Source organism: Sparus aurata, chromosome 5, assembly GCF_900880675.1.
Source record: "Sparus aurata chromosome 5, fSpaAur1.1, whole genome shotgun sequence".
In the NCBI taxonomy this organism is placed as follows: Eukaryota; Metazoa; Chordata; class Actinopteri; order Spariformes; family Sparidae; genus Sparus; species Sparus aurata.
This window is the reverse complement of record NC_044191.1, coordinates 11,577,429-11,594,627: the sequence shown is the minus strand read 5'-3', so window position 1 is coordinate 11,594,627 and position 17,199 is coordinate 11,577,429. Positions and strand designations below refer to the sequence as shown.

The following is a 17,199-nucleotide window of genomic DNA, read 5'->3' as shown; positions in this document are numbered from 1 at the left end:
TGCGCCACACAAACACACAGCAGCCCGGCAGTATTTCATTATGACGTTGCACCCCCATCAAATAAAAAGCAGCTTCTTGCCATTCGGATGGTGCAACCTAGCCCTATTGCCATTTTGATTATTTTCCCATTAAGCGTGCAGCCCTGCAAAATAAATCTTCACTCATGAGGTATTAGTCGAAAGTTCAAAAGGGAGGGAGAAAACGTGTGGCAGAGATACAGATCAAATGTTTCAAGACGCCTACATTAACAGGGAAAAACGATCTTGACACTCGTCCATCTGAAAGCATCCCAGCTTCATCAGAACCTGAGAAAAAGTCAGTGTCGTAAGAAATGTAGATTTCTATTTCACTCCACTCAAGAATATTTAGTGACGCATTCATTCCTAGAGGAAACAGCTGAACTGATTTAACCTGAGGCGACTTTGATCGATTGATAAAACATAACTGCTCACATTAACGGCATCTTAAGATGAATAATTTTCCAGTGGGTGCTCCGAGGACAACAAACGCAACAATAGGCAAGCCAGTTACACATACTGCTTACAGCGGAGAGGAAATATCAGTTAAACTGTGTGCGCCTGGCTGCTGTAGTACTCGGGATGAGGTCCAAGATCTAGGATTAGACCGGGCTCCACACTGAGACTGGTTTCTGGTGTGAAGAGGAACACTGATTTTTATTAATCCTTCTAGGAATGATACCCAAATTTTACTGTGTAACTAACAATTGCAGATACGAATACAACTTGCCTGTATGTATGCGCGACACATAAACACACAAACGTGAGTTGGGGATGTAAATCCATAGCAATATAAAACCTGCAAAAGCCTCCTTCAGTCATGCACTTCTTTCTCGCCACGGTCCTGTCTGTCAGTGTAACCACAGAAGAAGAAAGAAGGAACTACAGAGAGGAGGTTTAGATAATATTAGACGCTTGAATAAATTATCAGACTCCGCAGCAAATCAGACTTCAAAAAGAGCAAAATAACACCAAAACATAAATGGCTCACAAAAAAAAGCACTTTTTATTTATCTATGTCTCCCATGCCCTCATGCTCGCACACACACATCTGCAGAAAGTGTACCTTTAATAACTATTGACCGTACAGCATATTTGACCAGAGGCTAGTTTGATAAACAGAATATGGAACAAGGTTACAACCAGTAACAAAGTGTAATCATATTCCTTTCAATTCATATTTGAATTACTCAAAAAGAGAGACAATGATTTCTATTCAGAAGTGATGGCATACGGCAATAACATTTTTAAAATCATTGTACAAGTGCCTCTTAATCTCAGAGAGAGACAACAGACTGCGCAGAAAGTGGCCTTGGTTTGATTTTAATGGAAGGCTGAGCATCGCATCCATCCAGCCAAAAGCCTCTCCAATCACTTCCTGCCAGTTTCCTCTCCAGAGATCCACAACAGCTTTTCACCAGTAGGTGGCACTAAGTCCCTTCCGAGCTCCGGCCAAATTCAGCAGCAATATTAGCAGTGTCAGTACATGGCAGCTCACATTGGTGCCCAATACACACTGACTTCACGCTGTCAGTTTCAGGCTGAGCTGACCGTCAGCTGATCCCCCAAGTCTGCATGCTGAGACAGAATTAAAGCACAGAAATACCACAGTGATGTTGCTGTCAGTTGTTTTCTCTACTGTGGTTATCACTTTGCTGGTGTTATGATCATGTGCCAAAATGATGTTTCTCTCACACAGCCACAGCCCTTAATAAACCCATAAACAAGCCGGTGGGTTCATTCAGAAAGATGGCAGCTTCACAGAAAAACAGCATTTATGAACTGAAAAGCTTTCGGGGACCCGAATGACTCCAAAGACTTAGATCAAGTCTGGTAGCTGTAATTTTTCTGATCAGAACTTCTATGAAATGAATCGTGCAGACAGGGAGAGCGAAATAAGCATTTGACCATGTTTACCCAGTGAAGCTGCAGTCAGTAGCAGCAACTGGGTCAATTCCCAGTTTTTACATCATGGCCAATTCTAAAAGGTCAACTCTACCGTGACCACTGTGTGTAAGAAGGCAGATACTGGCTGGAGCATTAATGTGGCGCCTTATGATGTACTTCACTAGCCAAGCACAAAAGACACTGCTCTTGAAGTAAACACTCGCCTCACTAGAGCACAAGTGTAAAAAAAATGTAAAATAACGATGAATCTTCAATCCAGAACTAATTTACTTTTTTTCTTTTTTTAAGTCCCAACGCTTTGTGGCTAGATGTTTGCTGACCTACTGTTCCTGAAGTATTCTTGTATCTGCGGAACATTTGATTTCCCTTAAAGTGTAAAGCAAATGTCTCTTAAAAGGTACAAGACAGATTCAAGTGATACCGGCTGGCTGTATATATCATTTGAGTCTAAAGAGACCCTGAGCCATCACTACCCAAACACTAGCTTTGTCATGAGCCACTCACAAAAAAAGTCAAGATAAGACCGTCAAAAAATGCTCAGAGCATATCTGTATAATAGTGATCGCTCACATCACACATCCACAGCGGCCTGTCGCCAGTGTTTTTTTCATAACGCCATCGGCATGCCTTTAACGAACAAAACAGGCCTTGATGTGAAAAACTGCTCTATGTCCTGCTCTGCTCAGCCACGATGAGGTGCATCCTTCCACACCGATGTATCGGGACAGCGGCAGCCATGGCTGCAAGCTGTCTGCCTGCTCCGGCTGGGACGGCAGGCCAACAGGCAAAGAATCTAACAGCTGAGTACGCCTGAGTCTCTTTTATCACCTTTCTGAGGATATTCAGACTTGCCACATTATCTTATGTGATGCGTTTGTCCTATCTGTCATATCAATAATAACATTTAGAAAAATGGTTTTATTAGGATTAAAGTCCTCAAGCTGTCACAGTCGGTCACGTCTGAGTGACACTGGGCTGTCCAACCATGTTTTCCTACGGACTCATCTGAAGTCTCTCTCCTTGACTTTTCTTCATTTGGCATTATACTATTATATTACATTAATAATAATTCACATTTGTTTCACCCTGACCTTTTTACTCCACACTAACTACTGCATGTCATGGTGGTGATATAGGAACCTCCCTTTTATCTGCAGTTTAGTTCATTACAGATTGCTCCGGCCTCACTTAAGTGCTTAAAATGTACATAGTTTGAATCAATTCAACATAACCTCTTTCTGCTAAAGCATAATCTATAATATTAGTAGAACAGGTCCCCCAAGCTTCCGTCCAGCCTCTAACTGTTAAGTTACAAGACATTTATGTGTGCCTGGAGCAAAATGAACCTCACTTCCCTGTTAATGTAGTGGCGAGTAGGGTATCTCACGGTCTATCGACTCGAGAACACCCAGAGACGGAAGAATACGTAACAGGGTGAAGTAAACTGAACAGTACGAGTGGACACACAAACCTTACCTCAAAATACCTTCATGATTAAATATCTGACTCACAGATGGCCAGTATGCATAATCAGAGAAAAGCTAAACTGAAACGGAAAGAAGGAAAATAATAATCCAACAAATGTTGTCCTTTGCCCTCAAACAAAAACATTTCAACCAAACTATTAAGATACCAATGTTGCCTGACAATTTATGTTGAAAGGAAGCTAAAATGGAAATCTGCACAGCCACATTTCAAGGTTCCCGATTGTACTGGAACATTTCTAGTGGCCAGTTTTTTCACACCAAGTGAAGCTGCAATGAAAATTGGCAGACGAGTTCGACTCTATATCAGTCTTACAGCTGCTCAGGTCCACTCTCTATTGTCACTAACACATTCACTGATTACTCCCCTTTACTGAAAAGATGTCCAACAGAGAATAGGTGCCGGTTTAGAATAAATGGCCCCCCTTTTGCAAATGTTTCCCCAAGTCACAGTCACAACTCTCTTCCAGCCTCTATCTCTGGATCAATACAGTGGGTTTTCAGCTGATTACAATGGCTTCCCGGGAAAGCTCAAAGACTCAAAGATGTTTCATCAAGGTTCAAAAGGCGCAGCTCTCCTTAACCCTTGTCAAAATGTGAGACTGTGATCTGCTAACAGGAGCATAAGAACTCTGTGTCCTGGAATATTAGATCCCTTTTGTCTGAATAAGTTGTCAGAATCAGTAAAAGCTGTACGTGTGCACCCCACTGCCCTTATCCTGTGTTTTTTTTTTAATGTGGCGTCATTAAGCATTTCAAATGTCAATTAATGCAACTAAATTAATATTATCTCTCTTTTTCCCAAAAGTCTAACTTAAAGTAAGTCGGGAAGTAGCTTTGCTGTAGAAGATAACAGCAGAACTGACAGAATTATTTGTCCGAAGGTAACATAAGGCATTGTACCGCTCCTTTTATTCATGCCAGTATGTGGTAATTAAAGCAATATCTAGGCTCCACAGCTGCAGGCTACTGTCAGGATATTTTGTTTTATAATGGTCTGAGTTAGGGAGACATTCTGCTGACTAGACTGATGTGAAACCCAAATGAGTTATTTGTTTGACAATGAGGGAATCCACTCATTGAAAAAATCTTGAGTGGGTTATTTGTGTCAAACTCATGTCAGAGTTGCAGAACACATTGGTGCCACAAAACCCCAATCATTAACTGGAATAATGAGACGCACACGTGCCCACCTCTTAGTACGCAGTGCATCCAATCCGCAGCCGTGCTCCCATATTGATCTAAATGGGCAGAAGGAACACTTAGGGCTCAGAGACAATTGGGACAGCACGTCTATGCTACAGGGACGCTCATTTGCAAATATTCAATATCCACTCACCACTGAGGAAGTGGGGTCTGCATTGAGTTGCAAATCATCTATGTTCGATTAGCATGAGGAGCAGGAAAAACATCCCACAGCCTTTGGTCACCGTGCGTTTTGTCCGGAAACGAAAAAGGCCACTGCCATATTATACTAATCAGTCTGTCTCTGTCCATGCGTCCTTGCTTTCATCTCATGCGGCCAGCCCACTTAAAAAGCTCAGGGTTAAAGCAGAGCACAGTGAGTGGCAGACACTGAGGCTTTGTTTGGGCTTTTAAACAAGAAAATTACACTGTCAGTCAACTGATCCTCTCCGGATAATCAACAAATATCACGTAACCGGCTATTGTTGGATGCCACCTGTAATTTGACCACCCTCCCTACACACACACACACACACATGCCCTTCCTACGCTGAGCCACTGCTTCGGTCCGACTCGACTCTGTGATGATTAATCTATGTGGGAGGGCAGCATTAAGGGTTAGAAAGCTAATTCCACAACTCCATCTATTGATTTAAACGCTGACCCCTCTCTACCTGCTCTGCTCTGACTAATGTCTGCCACTGCTTCTGGCCTTTGGATGATAGCAGTTGTTTATTTGTTTGTTTACAGTATCCCCAAAGGATCCCACATCTGACATACAGCACATTACATGGCCTACATAAAATGACATCAGTATACAGAAATACATTCATAAAAAACTACATTCATATTTGAGCTGGACTGTTACATTAGTTTGCAAAAATATCGGCTGATGTTTGCCTACCATAGATACAGGATTAACTGGCGTGTACATTGTCCAATACGGGTTGATATGGAAACTTCTTTAAGAGATTATGATGCAGATTAGAAGCTTGGGTAATTTTGGATTATACAATCCATGTGAAGTTTACTGTTTGAGTGCTCTTGTGTCATTTTAGACAATATAGTTTGTTTGGGGCTAAAAAAAAAAAAAATAATAATAATATATATATATATATATCAATTGATATATTAAAATCAAAACGCTTTACTCCCCATATCTGTTGGGCTCTATTTCATATAGGCTACTCTTCAAAGCCAGTCAACACTGTGCATGCATTTAGGTAGAAAACTTAAATAGATGACAAAAATGCTGATGACAACTGTAAAATTCAAAAGCTGAATGATATCCAAGCAAACACATACTGTGATTATTTTTGACATATTGCAATCACAATATGTATCACGATTTCAGTGGATTGGTCCAGTTTGCCTTTCATTATCATGATAAATAAACAAACTAAAGTCAGTTTTGCCGTGAAGTGTACCAAACAAGCGCGTTTGCTTTTTCCCTTATACGATTTGCAAGCCAGGGTATCTCTGTACCATCATAATGCGTCATTTATAATGGTACAGTATGTTGTGACATATTTTACCTTTAAAAAAACTGCAGCGTCTTTTTGTTGTTATTGCCATTTTGATGATATTCAAGTAAATTGTGTAGTCACATGAAGCGAAACATGAATATCGAAAGTTATACCTTCTAATATTCGACCTTTAGTCTGCGTGCCATATTTCTTATAAGCGATTATTTCAATTTCATCAGGCAAATATTGTGGGGTAAATTATTCCAGTTTGTTAAAGCTCCGTCAGCGACCTTATTCCTCAAACACGTTGGCCTTGGGCAGGCTACGCACAACAATATGACCGGTGCATGATGCTGCATTACGAGGAGGAGATGAGGAGGGGAGAGCTGAATGTCTCCGTCAGTCCAGAGAGTAATAGCCTACGCGAGTCTCATCAATCTTTCTCTTCTTTCCTGTCTTTGTGCTGCCATTCACGAAGGCACGTCGAACATCAGAGTCATTCAGCAGTCCACACCGTCATGCTTAACACTCTGGCTCACAACAGTGGGTCTATGGCTGTGCAGGCCTGTGTACACCTTAGTCGAAATGTCATGTGCTTCACAGTGTTTGTATGAGACTGTGTAATGGGGCTAGCTGAGGCCGGAGAAAACAACACTGGAGGGCAACACAATGTCACTGTGCAGCATTCCCATCTCGCAGCACACAGACTGTTCTTCTGACAGGTCAGAATTCATTTTGGATTTGTCCTTTGAAAGCTCCTGCAAGGGAGCGGTGTCGTATCAGAGCCCCTAAGACTGGGATCAGGGGACGGAGATGTGAGATAGATCGGGGACAGAGAGACAATGCAGGTATAAGGTTATCTCTCAAGGACATGCTGAGCACTGAGGAGAGATGGAGCAGGAACAGGAAAAGGGGACAACATTTTTTTTTGGCATCACCTGAGGGCAACGACTGAGAAAACACAAGGTTAATTCAGACAAGCAGAGAGAGCTTAATCTACGTAGTGTAAGAAGTTGCTTCTGATCAAGTGACACTTTATCTGGATGTGGAATTTAGTGCTGAAATGCTTAGCTGACACTTGGGAGAAATTAACCAGAATGGCAATAAAAATTTGGGCCATTCTAGCCACAACTGTACCACTGCTCGTTATATAACCATAAATGTAATGCATTTTTCTTATTAAAGGTTGTTTAGATAATATTCCCAATGCTTATATTATCAGGATATAATAAGATAATACTGAAGTTGTACACCAGTTTCAGAACTGAACTGCTCCAGAAGTTTTTAACGTTACGGGTGTTTTCTTCTTTTTGCCCCCTCATCCACTTCTCTCTTTCCTCCATTTTCAACTCATGCAGTCACACAGGCAGTTTTTGATTATGATCCATGAACTCATTTACAGCAGAACAGTTCCATGACTCAATTAACGCATTAAGGCAACGCATTTGCATCAAGAATTACTCAAGTTCTTCAACTGATTTAAATAGATAACTATTGTAATATGCCATTAAAACGTCGAGAGGCAAAAACAAAGTTGATGAAATGACTCAAATTCAAAACTGGATAAAGGCAATATTATTTACTCTTCAATCTGTGGGAATAATAAGCAGAAAGCAAGGATAAACCACGTTCTGAGATCACTAGGTCACTCTCTCATATTCAGACATATTGGCACGACGTTTTGCAATGCAACCGGGTTGCACGTCTTCAAATGCTGACAGCCCTACCGAACACAGACAAAGTGGAAGCAAAGAGATTGGGCATAAACCTCCAGACATTTACAAACCCTGCAAACAAGCTGAACCAGCTGAACACCGTCTCCTGAAACAAAAACATCTTATCTAAATCTGCTGTTCACAATTGCACTTGTCCTGTGTGAAAACGCTTGAATCCCCCATCACAGGTCGTTCAAAGACTTCCATGGCAGACAAACAGGCACACTCAGATGTGTGGGAGGCAGACACCAGTCACAAAAAGACATTTAATCACAAAGTGAGAGCTATAACTCATCAGATGGTGTCAGTTACACTTTCGGCAATGCGAAAATGTTTTTTTTCTCCTACTTCATGACGGCCAGACAGCTTCGAGGTCAACATCAATCATGTGCTTGTCAGTGTGTGTTACAACCGATCGTCCCCTGGGCTGTAATGAATCCTAATTTAGGTGGCCATCAGGACACATCCAGGCCGACGCCATAGGCTGTTTCCAAGTGGCCATGATGCTGCTCTCACACACACAACTCAGATAACAGCCGCGAGTAAGGCCATTATTCCTACAGGACGTCCACACAAGGCTCATCTCACACTCACTGCACAAAGGATTGCAACGACTGAACCTATCGCAATGTTACAATATCTCAGATCCAACGTGAACTGACTCCAACACATTTCAGTTTTATATATTAGTCAGCAAACGTCCACTGAGACCCGATGGAGCTCTAGCAAGTGGACAAAACCTTGTACAATAAAATGTTTACATAAGGCTTTTAAGACACATCAAAACATAATTCCCCAATGCGCAGATGTTTTACTGATGACTGATCAACTCAAGCAACATACTAACTGAGTGGTTATAGAGGATGGGGCACTTGTCCAGGGCATGTTCAGCCAGAAAACATCTGTACCGTCTCCTAACAGCAGGACAATTCCATCGATTGGAATAACACATTTTACATTGGATATATTTAGCATTAGATCGTGAGCGTCTCAGTGACACAAAAACCTACTTCCCTGGTTCATATGTGTTAAATATTTTAAACTACTCCATATGAGCTGAGCAGACGGAAGAGAGAAGACATGACTGAGAACTGAATTTAAAAGTGTCCTCAAGAGTAATAGCGCAAAATAAAGTGAGATTTTCTTTTCTCTCTTAGCCTGTTTTGCTGAGATGAAATATCTATTTTTCCTTCAAATAGATGTGAAAATACACGCTGCTTTTTGTCCATTCCTTGATTGCATTAGCATAGGAAACAAAGACACAACTTAATTGAGCGGAGAATGGAGATGAGTGAAGAAAGGTGACCCGAGAGAACCTCGTTTATCCCACTTATGTCCATTTAACTAGGCTACTAGTCCGATTTGGGATGCTGCCCTCAGGCTGCCTCATTACATTAACGATTCAATACCATGGACAGCGACAGTCCAAGAGGGATGATGATAATGATCTAGTACAGCACACACAGTTTTGTACAGTAAAAAGGAACCAGAAGAACACTGGCCAGATATGACTCATCTCTTTGCACTGTATTTTAGTCCCTCTTCTATTTTATATAAATATATTTATATATTTATTTTATTCATTTATTTATCTATCTATGAAGGGTGATCTTGTTTCACAGATATTTAATCATCCTGATTACCTCTTTCTTTTGAGGCAATCCACTTAAATTTGACAAGCACATTTCTGGATGTTAGGTCTTTCTACCCTCGTAATAAACGTGATTAGATGCAAAGTCTTACAGTGCACAGCGACTGGCAAAGTGATTGATTCGTAATGCAACTGAGTTGGGCCATTGCAATATTTTGGTTTTCTGCAGTATTTGTTTTGACAAGACAACATACAAGAACTTACACAAGATAACTAATTAATCATTCTTTATTAATTTATTTTGTAGGTGAGTTCATTTTATCAAGCAACCAAAGCAGGCCTTACCTACTTTGTTAATGATGATTGTGATGCCCGTTTCGTGTATGCACTCACAAGCAACAAACTCCCACGTATACAAGAACCCTTAAATCACACTAAATGACATTACTGTACACCGGACAGACTTCTCCTGTGGATTAGTCATGGAAAATAAGAACTGTGTGAGCAGCAAAAAAGTTATAGCAGGATGCGTTTGAGTGCATTTGCTCCTGTGCACGTTGCAATGTGGATGCAAAAAACGATGTACTTCGCAGCCCTAAAACTGATTTGCAGGCCGATAAAGAAATGTGTTTAGTTAATGACGCCACACTTATCTGAGTTTCAATAGCCCAAACACAGTGGGCTGAGTGACAAGATGGAAATTCAAGAACAGCTCCAGTTGGCGTTCTGCTCTTAAATCCATGCCACATAGAAATCAGTTTTGGAGCGGTCCAAATAAATTTAACCGGAAAGGATATTGCCAGGGATTTAAATTGCTTCCCCAATCCGTTTACATGAAGTTCTCAAAACTGCAGATGAATGCAACAGTAGTAACTCATTGGAATTAAGAACCGTACTTACAAATCTTTGCGGTTACGGGATGAGAGCAGGGTTAAGTATCTGCAATAAGAATAATGCTGGCTGCAGTCAATATTGTTTTAAAGCAATGTTGCAGGTCAGTCAGGTAATAATAAAGGGGCAACTCTCCCCGAAGCTGAAGGTTAGAGCCGTAACCACACCAGAGAAAGACAGAAACAATAAACAGTTTGACTCCACAGTCTTGTCTACCGGAGCTATTCTGAGCCATCAATATACGGTGTACTGTGGACATTTAGTAAAAGGGACACCAGATTCTGTTGATAATTTCAAACTCAGTAGGAAAATAAATCATGTTACATAATCTTTCTGGTAAATGTGACAGTCGTTCATAAGAATAGTACTTGTGTACTATGGAGGACCAAACCTGACATAAGTATAAATAAATAAATAAATAAATAAATGCATAAATAAATACAGAAATAAATAAATAAATGTATAAATAAATAAATGCATAAATAAATACATGCATAAATAAATGAATAAATAAATAAATGCTGAAATAAATGTATAAATAAATAAATAAAAGTATAAATAAAAGAATAAATGCTTTTTATTTATTTATACATTTATGTTCACCTACATTTATTTATTTATACATTTATGTTCACCTACATTTATTTATTTCTGTATTTCTGTTCACCTACATTTATTTATTTCTGTATTTCTGTATTTCTCTTCACCTACATATATTTATTTCTGTATTTCTGTGTCCATATGTAAATGAGGAGGTGGGAGGTCCTAACCTCAGTCAAGAGCATGATTGGTCAAATCGGAGAGCCAGACAAAAGCAAACGGTTCCTGATCTCAAGCCTCGCTCTCTGTAACGTTGTAAACAGCTCCAGTTAGCTTAATGGCCTCGACCAGTGTGACAGGTTAACTGGCGTTCATTTTAACTTGCGAGGGTCCCAGATGTGCTGGTGGTGTGGTTTGAGAATCCTGTCTGGAGAGCCATGTCCGCTAACCAGGAAAAACATTCTGCTCATCGCTCCAAGTCATGTATACGTGTATTCGTTTTGACGTGGCTTGAACACTTCTATCCACACGGAGAAGCCGAGGCTGCGACTTGCAAACCACTGCTAGACGAGCGCTACAGAGCACAAATCGTCCAAAAGTGCATGTTGTCGGTCTCATATCTTTGTCGTGAATCTCTGTACTCTTAAACAACTCATGTGTGGAACAGTATCAAGCATTTGTTCACGCCGAACGGCTCGAGAGCGGCGTGGACACCGCTGTTAGCAGTTAGCTGCTAGTTAGCTTTTAGCTGCTCGCTGTAGCGCTAAGAGCGTAGCGTCCAGGTTAACTATTGACACGTTACCACCGAGAGTGAGATACATGTCTGGGCTTTCCTATGGACCATTGTCGCTACTGGTGTTTGTATCACAGGTTGATTTGGACGTCTCACGATTTGCCACAGCTGATTGACCTCGCACTGAGCTCGGGCTGGATGTCAACGTACTCTGCAGACTGTTTGACCAGCAGGCTGTATGACAGTGTACAGTTTTCACACCTACTTAGCTTCAGCTTAATAACGATGTATGCGGCTCGGAACGATGGCTTTAAGCGACCATTTGAACAGTGCGGAATGAAAAATACCGGATGGTAACCGGTGTCACAAGGTAGCCTGGACGCTGCGCTACAGCGAGCAGCTAACATAAGAGCTAAAAGGGGTCTCCACGCCGCTCTCGAGCCGCTTCGCGTGAACAAATGCCTCAGCCTGTTCCACCCTTGAGTTATTTGAGAGTACAGACATTCACGACAAAGATATGAGACCGACAACATGCACTTTTGGACGATTTGTGCTCTGTAGCGCTCGTCTAGAACACACATATACATGACTTGGAGCGATGAGCAGAATGTTTTTCCTGGTTAGCGGACATGGCTGAGGACCCCTCTCTCTCCAGACGGGATTCTCAAACCACACCACCAGCACACCTGGGACCTTCGCAAGTTAAAATGAACGCCAGTCAAATTCATAACTATACCATAGCTACATGAACAAATGTCAACAACTGCAGCTAACAGTTAGCTGAGCGGGCTTGCTGGTAGCCAGCAACATTCCTGTACAGTGTACAGGAATCAGCGCTGCTAGTAAGGCAGAAGTAGTAGACCCTCATCGAGCACACTCCTGTAACCAATCATGCTCTTGACTGAGGTTAGGACCTCCTACCTCCTCATTTACATATGGACACAGAAATACAGAAATAAATATATGTAGGTGAAGAGAAATACAGAAATACAGAAATAAATAAATGTAGGTGAACAGAAATACAGAAATAAATAAATGTAGGTGAACAGAAATGTATAAATAAATAAAAAGCATTTATTCTTTTATTTATACTTTTATTTATTTATTTATACATTTATTTCAGCATTTATTTATTTATTCATTTATTTATGCATGTATTTATTTATGCATTTATTTATTTATACATTTATTTCAGCATTTATTTATTTATTTATGTATTTATTTATGCATTTATGCATTTATTCATGTATTTATTTATGCATTTATGGATTTATTTATTTATTTATTTATTTATACTTATGTCAGGTTTGGTCCTCCATAGTGTACAAGTCTTAAAGTATCTGACATTTGTACTTAAGCATCAAAAGTACAAGTAAAAGTAAATCATATATTATGTGTATTTACATGTATTTACATGTATGCATGTATACTATTAGGTGACCAAATATCAGATCGATCCAACAATCAACAATATTATTAGTGAATATTCAATATTTAATATAAAATTATTGAAATAACATTTTATCTTTTTTTTTTTTTTACGTACTACTTCGGCTCTGATGCAGCGTGCGTTCTGCAGCTAGTTACTAAAGTTAACAAATAAATATAGTGGAGTAAAAAGTATGATTTTGCTTCTAAAATTATTATTAGGTAGCTGGAAATACTAAAAATAAGTTAAACTTAAGTTCGTACTTGATAAAATGGAATTTTTCATATTCCGTCCCTTTGCTTTAGTGAAAACATGCATTTATACAAAACTCATTGAAACCTCTGTTGATCCAATAATTGTTCTTTTACTCACACAGGCCCAAAATACCCACAGAACACATCAACATACAATTTTTGGAGAGTGATGTTAGAGTGAATGGGCTGCCTTGTTGTTCTGTGCGTTGCTCTAGGGCACTTCGGCAGTTCCCAGGAGGTGAACTGGCACACTCCATACTGACTGGTCCACCGGCCACCCTATAGTTTGCAAGCAAAGTCTGCATGGATTGAGCTCCTGCAATCACATCGTGTAAAAATAGAAGAGAAGGCTAACAAGGGATAAATCCTTTAAAATGTGACATTTACAATGAGACAGAGAGCATGATAAATACAACTCCTCTCCACGTGAGTGTGCAAAGTGGATGGAAACGTAATGTCAGGAATACGACTCTTTTAATATTGTGATTCAGCAGGTGCTTACTCAGATACTGTACATATATAATTGAACTGCCCTGCACTGCGAGCAGCAAAAGTTAAATGTGCTCATTTCTTTCCAACATTGAGCCAATAATGAAATTACTTTCAGGACTTGGAATTAATCCCTTCACTTACTTCCAAAATGTCAAAAAGTGTTTCACTTGTTATGTTCCATATATTCTTATTTCATTTATTAAATGGTGGCTCTGAGCTTTGTGCTCTCATTTCAGTAATGAGAAGGTATACACAGTCACCTAGGGCTGGATTTGTGGATGGCTGTTGAAGTGTGTCACTTTGATTTATAATCCTTGTTTCCTTGTTTAGGCAGCCATACTGTGAGTGCATCAACAATACGCACAAGCAAATAGGTGCCGTCAAGGTCCATGCACAAGAACGCATTGACAGTAGACAGTTTTAGCTTGATAATGTTTGTGTGTGTGTGTGTGCGCGCGCGCGCGTGTGTGCTGTTGAGTCTTTACTTCACTGATTTCTTTGCCATATAATGCTTGATTATCCCTCGGGTATTAATAAAGCACAATCCGATGTAATCTAATCTCATCCGCTCCCATCGCCTTTCTCTTTCGCCTTTACTCCTCTACTCTTGACTCTTCTCTTATCGCGCACCATCATCTCTCATTTTATCTCGTTTGACCTCATCTCATCCCCTCATCGCCTCCCATTATGTCTAACCCCGTCTGATCTGCCAGCGTCACCTTTATTTCCTCTCATCTCTCATCATCTCCGGCCATCTGTTTCATTTCTTCTTCCTCTGACATCATTGCATCATAGATGAATCACACTGTAGTGTTTATCTTTACATCCACATGTGTATACACTCAAGGTAACAGCAAATGAGTCGCTGTACTATAAGCTACGATGAAGCTGTTGCGGTAAGTGGTGTTTACAGCTGCTCTCCTCTTTGTGGAAAATCCGACAAATGAACAACAGAGGCCTGGATAAACATGGCAGCAGCAGGAGGCAAATATTGGCTCATGCTGAACGCTACAACTTTATTTGGCGAAGTGAGATCTCTCTGTGTATTATGTAACTGACCTGGGAAAGTGCTGTGATGAAGCTGTGAGATCAATTTCAATGAAGTTATTAATACTCGCTTTCTTTTACCTCTTCTGCTGAGTGCGCTGCACTTCTTCCAGAGATGTAATGGATTAGAGATCTTTGGCTTCAACCGCAGTGCTGGAGAAGTGTGCTCACATGCTAAATCATATTTTGACAGCGATCTGGATGATGCTCAGAAGGCAGCTCTGGAACACTTCAGGAGTGGCGAGATGAAAAGCTTCGCAATGGCTGCCACCACTGAAACAGAATGCACTTCTGGGCTTTTCCACATGCTGTATCATCTATTTCACTTCCATCAACAGTTCTACTAAATATCAGAACTTCTTGCCTGAGATCACAGGACGTGCTGCAGGACCAGATAATTAGACTACTATCAGGGGATGGGGCATGACCTTAAAGTCCTTTCACTTCATGATCAAATTAGAGAACCATTTTCCATCTGATTTGACTTGAGTCATTCAATTTCAAGTTCCCTCTCACACTTTGCTGGCTGTATGTCATTTGTTGTGAATGCAGCCTTCACAACTAGTCTAGCTGACATATCCCTTTGATACTGTTCCTCCTAGGGCACCCTGACTCAGCACGTTGAGCTGTGAGGGAATGTAATTGCCATCAGTCTCCTAAGGATGCTGGAGCTGGTGGTGTGCCTGATAACCATTTGCCAACTGGCCCCTTTTAAGAAAAAAGGGGGAGGCATGATGAACCTTCGGGCATCATGCATGGGCCTGTTGCAGACTCTGTCTGCAGGCAAGGACACTGTGACAGCTGGACTGTGAAGGGGACAGTCCCCAGACTGGAAGAAAAGGATGTGAGCAAAGGGAAAGGGAGGCTAATGATGGCATCAGAGAAGGAAGTCTGTAGAGTTCTTATCAGGGAGGCTGTAATTGGAAATAACCTTTAAGAGCAAGCAAGGATATTATGATTGAAACCAAGCAGTGATGTAAGCTTGTCATTTGTGATTATCCCCACACTGGCACTAGCTGTAGTCATCTGGCCCATACAGCCCTATAGGATACCGGACCGAGTAAAGAAAGCAGTGGAGTGGCAAATCGATGAGCACATCACATGATGCGCGCAGTGAGCATGTCGCCGCACCACCACCATCATCAAACTTGTGTCCCTTATTTAATTTCCAGGACAGTGAAGCCCAGCCGGCCTCTTTAAGGATTTCTACGTTTGCCTTGATATTCTACCGGATGCATGTTTTTGCCACATGCTCTTTACTCACAGAATCGCTTGCGTTTTTACGCAGCTGCTCCTCCTCCCCCAACATCACCGCGGCCGGGTCCACCACCAGCTTCTCGAAGCACGCCGAGCCGAGAGAGGAGCTCTTCTGCTGGTACATGATCAGCTGGGACACGGGGAGTTTGGGGCTCCCGTGCGCCGTCAGCTCGGGTTTGCTCCCCGTGGCCCCAGAAGCTGCGCCGAGCAGAGGCTGGCCGCCGCCGCTGGTGCCGGGGACCGCGTCGCTTCCATGGGACTTCTTATCTCCTTCAAAGGGCGCCGATGTGGAGGAGCACAGATTCGGCTGAGACGACGAAAACACGCGGTCCAACTGTTTCTTTTTCCTCTTAAACATCCATAACCCCGATTCCTTTTTGCTGCCCTCCGCGCCCCCTGCGCCCCGGCGCTCCGATCCCAGTTTCGGACTGAGCCATGGCTTGGTTTTCTCCTGGAAATTCTTCCACATCCTCCGCTGGTAGGACAGAGACTCCTGTCCCTTCGCGGTGCCCTCATCCTTAGGTGATTTTTGCTCCATGGTGCCTGTGCAGCAGCCAGCCAGCCTGAGCACACTCTGAACAGTGGAGGGAAGTCACAGTTGGGCTGCTGCAGCTCGGGAGCACTTCCACTGATGATCAGGTCAGAGCGCCAAGACGGAGACGCACAGAGTGATGATGAAGGGGGTGTTAGTCTCCTAACGAACCCTGCAGAAAAGCCCTGTGCAGGCAGGCAGGCAGGCAGCACAGCAGATCGTATACCACACACTGAGCTGCACGCTTATTTGACGGCAACCAGTATCCCCAGCGACTGAAGATTTATTTCAGCTGGGTGGTGAAGTTGGAGCACATGCAGTCACTTCTGACTTCAAGATCACCCAGAATAGACTGCCTGGTTAAATGCTGCGCTTGGTTGTTGACGGTCTGTGCGTCCCTGCTCTGTCCACCGTGCTTTACCAAGATCTAGTCAAACTTCCCCATTAATTGTTATATTCAAATGAAGGACGACGGCTGCACCGCGCCTCCCTCTGGCCAACCATGTCACTTGACTGGATAATCTGTATGCTGGTGATTGCATAACGCAAACCCCACAATGCCTCCTGGAGATGTTTATAATTCGGCCGTGGATCTCCTGTCACCCCCATCTGACTTTATCTCTTTGTGCTGTGGTTTGTGGTGATTTAAAGCCACTA

General features: G+C 41.8%; 1 protein-coding gene across 7 annotated transcripts in view; it reads right to left on the bottom strand.

Annotated features, from left to right (window-relative positions):
- Nucleotides 1–17,038, bottom strand: part of mctp1a (multiple C2 domains, transmembrane 1a) — a 149,707-nt gene extending 132,669 nt beyond the window's left edge. For 3 of the 7 annotated variants that reach the window (XM_030417203.1, XM_030417204.1, XM_030417207.1), the window contains exon 1: nucleotides 16,018–17,033. In XM_030417203.1, coding sequence (XP_030273063.1) covers nucleotides 16,018–16,548 — 531 coding nt within the window. In that variant the 5' untranslated portion in view covers nucleotides 16,549–17,033. Of the gene's footprint in view, nucleotides 1–16,017 lie in introns of all 7 variants that reach the window. The other 4 variants (XM_030417206.1, XM_030417205.1, XR_003984072.1 and 1 more) reach the window with 3 other exon arrangements.
- Nucleotides 17,039–17,199: the final 161 nt, after the last annotated feature.